This window comes from Gossypium arboreum, chromosome 3 (assembly GCF_025698485.1).
Source record: "Gossypium arboreum isolate Shixiya-1 chromosome 3, ASM2569848v2, whole genome shotgun sequence".
Lineage (NCBI taxonomy): Eukaryota > Viridiplantae > Streptophyta > Magnoliopsida > Malvales > Malvaceae > Gossypium > Gossypium arboreum.
The window spans coordinates 12,117,141-12,123,532 of NC_069072.1; the positions used below are offsets into that span (position 1 = coordinate 12,117,141).

General features: G+C 35.9%; 1 protein-coding gene across 1 annotated transcript; it reads right to left on the reverse strand.

The window, feature by feature from the left end:
• Positions 1 to 344: 344 nt before the first annotated feature.
• Positions 345 to 5,085, reverse strand: LOC108474752 (uncharacterized). The gene is made up of 4 exons (XM_017776763.2): positions 3,769 to 5,085; positions 1,346 to 1,951; positions 892 to 1,186; positions 345 to 720 (listed from the first exon to the last, which is right to left on the reverse strand). Exons 1-4 carry the CDS (start codon positions 4,408 to 4,410, stop codon positions 683 to 685), a joined length of 1,581 nt encoding a protein of 526 aa, XP_017632252.1. The 5' UTR covers positions 4,411 to 5,085; the 3' UTR covers positions 345 to 682.
• Positions 5,086 to 6,392: the final 1,307 nt, after the last annotated feature.

The following is a 6,392-nucleotide window of genomic DNA, read 5'->3' on the forward strand; positions in this document are numbered from 1 at the left end:
TCCAGCATCTAATGTGTCATCTAATTATATAATATTATTTTTATAGATGTAATTATAATTTCTAAGTACACAAAAAAAATTAGTATCGTAAAAGTAAGATATGTGAATAGGGTCCAATATTGTGTTGCTAAAATGATACTACTATATACTACCCATCTAAACTCAAGCCCAACCCTATGACTACATCTCCAGAACCTTTGTTCATTTTTATAATTAAATAAACAGATAGTGGGCGTGGCTTCCATTTATCAATATTCCAGGCCCGCCTACATTCGTCTGAAGCACCAGTCTGCGGTGGCATCCCACTTCCCCTCAAGCCCCGCATCATTTATGGATGAAAAATGTTGAAGAGGCAAAGCAATAAGATGATCTATATCTTGGATTTGAAATAAGTTTTGTTACAATCTTTATACATCAAAACCCAATTATTGAAGCGCTTAAATAAATAAATAAATAAAAAGTATGTATCCACGTCAATATTCTACACAATATAATCAATCTCTGCCATGGCAGGAACATTACACTCTCCACTGGACTTTTACCCAACTTATAGCTGAAAAACGCAATGGGATGTTGCCGACTCATTCAATACTTAAATCTAGTGTAAGAAAGACTTGATGAGTAGAATGTACAAGGCATGTTATGTCGCCATAATATCTATTACATTCCTTCCATGGAGCTCTCACATATTAATTCCTTGTTTCGCAAAATTTCTTCCCACTGTAACACCCAACCAAAAGAACATTGAAAAATGAGTTATAATGAGCTACTTAAGAAACAACAGTACAATTACCAAGCATAGACTTTATGGAAGAGATGAGTTACTATGGTATGCATTCAGCATAAGAGTGAACGGAAAATTCAGAACCAACTCAAAGAGAAGTCTCTTACCTTTGGAGGCTAATGGAACTACAACAACATGGATGTCGGAGTTATTAGGAGGAAGCTGCAATCGGAGAGGAAAAAGCTTCCCATTCAAAGGACTGCGAGTGCACACCACCACATCTTCAAGGCCCGTCTCTTCCTTCAATTTATGAGTTAGTTCATCCACTCCATTGCCCTTAAAACTAAAAGAGTACCCCTCTACTGCCTCGTCATCAACCTCACCATTTTCATCCGCTACATGGTAGTATATTGTCCTACCTTCGGATTTTGGAGGTGATGAACCCACATATGAATCACTTGACTGCAAATTTAAAAAAATGACAACAATAAATAATAAAAAAAAACCAACCCAATTCATCATATAGTTAAATTATTCAAAGAAGTATCCTTTTCCCTGCTCTAACTCGGATACCCCCCCAAAAAAAAAAAACTCTTAAAGGTAAAGTTTAGATCTTCAAACCTCTTGTCTTGAAAAGTTTCCAGAATTGGCAGAAACTGCAGAAGGTGAAGTAGGTTCGAAGTTCAAGGAACCAGCGTGAGGAACAGCAGGAGGGGCCGAGGGCCGTGGACCACTCCCTGGAGACTGGACTTGAATCTCCACAATATCAACATCCCACAACACCCAATCTTGAGTAGCCGTCCTATGAGGAATATCGTGGGTGACCGAGTTCCTCCAAGGCGGCAACCCTCCATTGGCTCTCAAAAAGTTACCGTAACGAGTCTTGAGCTTTGCCTGAGATCCTACTTTAATAGGTTCCCACTCGACCGACGAGTCGAGCCTCCTAGGCAGCGACTGAATCACCTTTCGACCGGTCATCCCAAGTAAAAAGGGCTGGTTGGAGGCGGTGAGATACTTGTTGTAAAAGCTTTTTAAGCGGATGATGTTTTCTGACCCGGGTACGAATTCGACGGTCCATCGAGCGCTTTTGGAGGATCCGTTTCGGTCTTGTGAAACGGATTCTTCGTCTTCCTCGGCGACGAGATACTTGTCATGATGACCGCGTAGGCGCACCGCTTTGGCGTTGAGGAACAAATCCATCCCCGCCTGATATTTGTTAGAGTTTACCTGTTGAAACAAGGCAGACGAAGTGAACACAAGAATCAAACAAAGACCAACCCAAACCTTATTACTATTTTCTCGTAACCCAACTTGGTTTTGTTTTCTCTTTCTTTCGTACGTCTGAAAGGGAAGTCATATTTATGTCTGTATGTACAAGTAGATGAGGGCAGCTGGATTGCTGGAAAAGGGGCTTGCACACGCGGCAATTACGTGGCAGAGGTACATATATTAGTTTGCGAGGGAGAAGTTCCGTGTGAGCTGTGGATGATTTGGCACGTGAGAGATGTTACTTATTTCCTTATATAGTTCTGGGTTAGGGCGTTGTGCTAGTCAATGTTTCAGTGTCTGACGCAAAATCTTTCATGTTTCGTATGCACAAAGCAACCCTTCAACTTGGTTGACTATTGACGAGGATTATTGTAGCTTTGGTTGATTAATTATTTGTAAATAATATATACTATGAATAATAACATTTAATATTTTTTTAATTTTAATTATATAACATGGAAACAATGTGTAGTCATTTCACATTATCCTCTTTTTTCTATAAGATGAAGACATTGCCGCGAAGGAAAAGCAACTAATAAAAGGACAAACACATAAATTATTTCTTTTTGACCAAAACAAAAAAGGTTATTTTTTACCTGCGAATCAATATTTGGGTAAAAAGTTAAAAATAATTGTAATTTCCCCAATCCTTTAAAATGTGAATCTTTCAAAAAATTCATCCATGTTATAAAACTAATAAAATAAAATATTTTAATTTACTTATTTCTATATATACGAAAGAAAAAGAAAAATAGAAATGGGTGATGTCGACGAATTCCAGATATTGAAACCAGAAAGAAGAAAAAGTGGAGCTCCCTAGTGCGGAAGAGTAGGTGAATTAAGTGGTTTGCCCTTTTTATCTTTCAAAATTTTCATAACTACACATATTTATATATTTCAATATTTGTACGTGTGCTTTATAAATATATATTATGGTCAGAAAGAATCATACACTTTCAATTTCTTTTCTTGCATAAATAATCATTATATGCAATCTACTATTGATGACAATTGTTAAGTAGTCTATCAGTTCTAAATTTGGTGATTTCATGAGATTTTTAGCTAGCGTACAATCAAATGCAATCTCTTATAATAAATTGTATTTATATTTCGTTTTATTACGCTTCGTATATGCGAGCATAATTGATTAAGAAATGTTTCTAATCAACCCTAACACCAACATAACGTTGCTCTTAGGTTCACGTAATACCAACTCTATATATTTGTATTAGTACTCTCTTTAACTAGACGTCTGCATTCCATTTTCCTATAGGGCACAAACAATCCAAATGTCTCAATTAACTCATGATATAATGTATGGTTTTAACAATAACATGGGTCATTTTCTTGCATGTTTTAATATCATTAATAATGCTTTCTCATTAAGCAAGCAAAAGGGTCACACGAGACAAGCTTTTCCAGAAGCAGGAAATTAAGCCTGTTTTTATGCTTAGTCAAATTTTAGCTCTACCTACAATATTGATACGTCTTTAATTGGTAGGTTACCTGAGTATACGTGGATTCAATGTAATATATGTCTCGTTAATCATAGATTGGCAAAAGTAATAGGTATAGGTTTTTAATGACCTTGTCTTCTCACTCTTTCTAATCATACCATCAATAATTTTAACTTTTGATTATGAAATTGAGAACAATAAGATCACTTAAACTAAGGGTAGTCAATCAAATTATTGATTTAGTGATAAAAATTTGTGTTTTACCTTCTCATCTGAGTTAATTAAGGATAAAGGTAAAAGTCGAAGCACAGTACGTACCTGTTTGGGTGACAATTTGGGTGACCCGGTTGAAAACACTGAAAACCTCGGAGACTTGATGGAGGAGACGACTGAGATCGGGGATTGTGGGCCTGACCCTAAAACATCATCGCTCAAAGCCTCCAAAACCTCATCGGACACCGAAGAAAAGCTCGAAACTGACGATATATACTCCAATACCGAGTCCGACTCTGGAACCTGAACCGCTTCCACGTCCCATAATATCCATCTCTGCGTCGCTCCAGTATGAGGCTCATCGTGAGTGATGGAGTTCCTCCAAGGCGGGGTCCCCCCATTGGCACGCAAAAATTTACCGCACCAGGTCTTCAACTTGATTTGGAAGCCGTCTCTTATAGGCTCCCACTGGAGTTTCCAATCCAACTTATCGGGTACCGTTTGCAGCACCTTGTTACCCGTCATGCCTAAAAGAAAGGGTATATCAGTGGCTGCTAAGAACTTTCCATGGCAGCTTCTGAGGCGGACCACGTTCGGTTTATCATGAACAAGCTCCACGAACCATCTAGCTCTTTTGCCTGAGCTGTTTCGACTTTGGCGCACGGTTTCTTGATCATCGTCGGCCACTAAGTATTTCTCAAGGTGACCCCTGAGTTTCACAGCCTTGGCTTTTGTAAAAATCTCCATGTGCGAACAACAACAATCTCAACGGAAAAAAAGGGGCTTTTTTAAATTGAAAATGATTAGTACTATGTATATAGGGGAGATAAGCCGTTTCTTTTTTTCTTAGGAAGAGACTTGAACCGGGTTCCTCATGTTTTCAACTGGGAAAAGGCGGAAGCAGCATAATTTTCATTTTTTTCCAGAATCGAACGGGGATTTGGTTATTCTAGATTTTGGGTGTCTGTATAATAATAAAGGGGAAAAGGTTGTTTTGTTTGATGTTTCTTGTAAGTAGTAAAGTAGTTGAATAAATTATATTAGTTCCTTAGTTAGCAAGATTAGGAAAGGTGAGGAGATAGAAGGAAGAAGATGAAGGGGAAATTACCAAATGGAGACAAGTACAAATTTTGGGTTGACGATTATTTGAAAAGAAAGTTCCAGGTGGGTTGCCCTCGTTGATTACAAAGCCGAAGTCAATATATGACGCGCTCTGAGGGCGTGATTCAGGTCAGGCGACGCAAGCAGCAAGTAATTGTGGTGCATGGCGCGTGGGGTCTTGGGGAAGGGCTTAACCGCTTCCCTCCTCTAGAACCTGACGTTGAGACTTGGTTTTTGAAATTTCTTATACTAGTGGCTGCGTTCAGATTGGGGGTTCCTTTGATGAAAGCTGGGGAACGACCCCTGAACACAATTCTAACTTAAATTAAATAAATTTGTTTGAATATGTTGAAATGGATATATTTCTTAAATTATAACGTATCCATTGTATTTTGTTGAATTTCAAATAATTCTTTAAAATATTTATTTTATTTAAATTTTACGTTTTTAATAAAAATCTTAATTTTTAACTATTGTTAGGATAATTGTTATCACCTGTACAAAACTTGAATGGATTTAGGCCATATTACAATAAGCTTGTAGACTTGGCTCGCAAGCTAGGCTCACAAGTCGAACTCGCTTGATCTAGTTGCAGGACAGGCTCGCAAGTCGAGCTCGCTTTCTCACGAGGTTACATGTATAGGCCAGGTTTGCATAAAATCTTATGAACATATGTTTAGTTTAGAGGAAGATACGTATCTATATACATGAGATATACCTACCCAATATGTCATGTTAATAAACAGTATTCATCTCATATAAATTATAAGGGACATACAGAAAAATATTCAACAAATATATTTATTCACAACCTAATTAAAAGCTTTTAAGTATGCTAATATTAAGGCTATTCTTGTATAAATTACATCTAATTTTAATTTTAATTTAAACTTAAAGCTTACAAATTAGATTTAATTTAAATTTAGAATGCTCTTTTAAAAAGTAGAATATATAGGTGACAAATAACAGTAGCTGTATAGAGTTTACTAAGAAAAGGGTAGAAGAAGCATCAGGAACTGGCCTGCTGACGGCTACATACCGCCAACTACACTTATTAAATTTTAACCCCAAAGAAAAGTTAAGAATTTTGATTTATACATAATATTTTTATTTAAGTTTTTCTTTAAAGGAAAAGAAAAAGACCTCAAATTTTAATATTTTAGATTCTAGGTCATTTGCCTACAAATTTTCCAAGAAAATACTACTTATATTCATAATAGGTACGTCCCCCAAGTTCACTTTCATTTTTTTTTTAAATTTATTCACTTTCATTTTACTCATTCAATCATTAAATTTTTATAATAGTTAACTGTACATGTCAAATTATGTTCTCACTTTATTTTGTGAAAATTTTGCAATTTCGTCACTTAATTTTTAAGATATTTTCATTTTAATCATCCAATCATTAATCTTTTATAATGGTTAATTGCACACATCAAATCATGCTCTTACTTTCTTTTAGTCACCTAACTTTTAGGTCGCATTCATTTTGATCACCTAAAAAATATCATTTTTAAATTTTGATTGGGGTAAAAAAATTAGGATTAAAATGAAAAAATGGTAGAAACTAAAATAATATATTAAAATTGTCAAATTGTACTTGTTTATCATATTGCCAAAAATTCTAA

Bases quoted from the DNA above. Each gene is read 5' to 3' on its own strand.
- LOC108474752 (XM_017776763.2), bottom strand. From the start codon at position 4,410: ATGGAGATTTTTACAAAAGCCAAGGCTGTGAAACTCAGGGGTCACCTT. The intron at 1,187-1,345 runs GTTTGAAGATCT...TTAAATTTGCAG, and splicing joins GAAACTTTTCAAGACAAGAG to TCAAGTGATTCATATGTGGG. The intron at 721-891 runs GTAAGAGACTTC...TGGGTGTTACAG, and splicing joins AGTTCCATTAGCCTCCAAAG to TGGGAAGAAATTTTGCGAAA.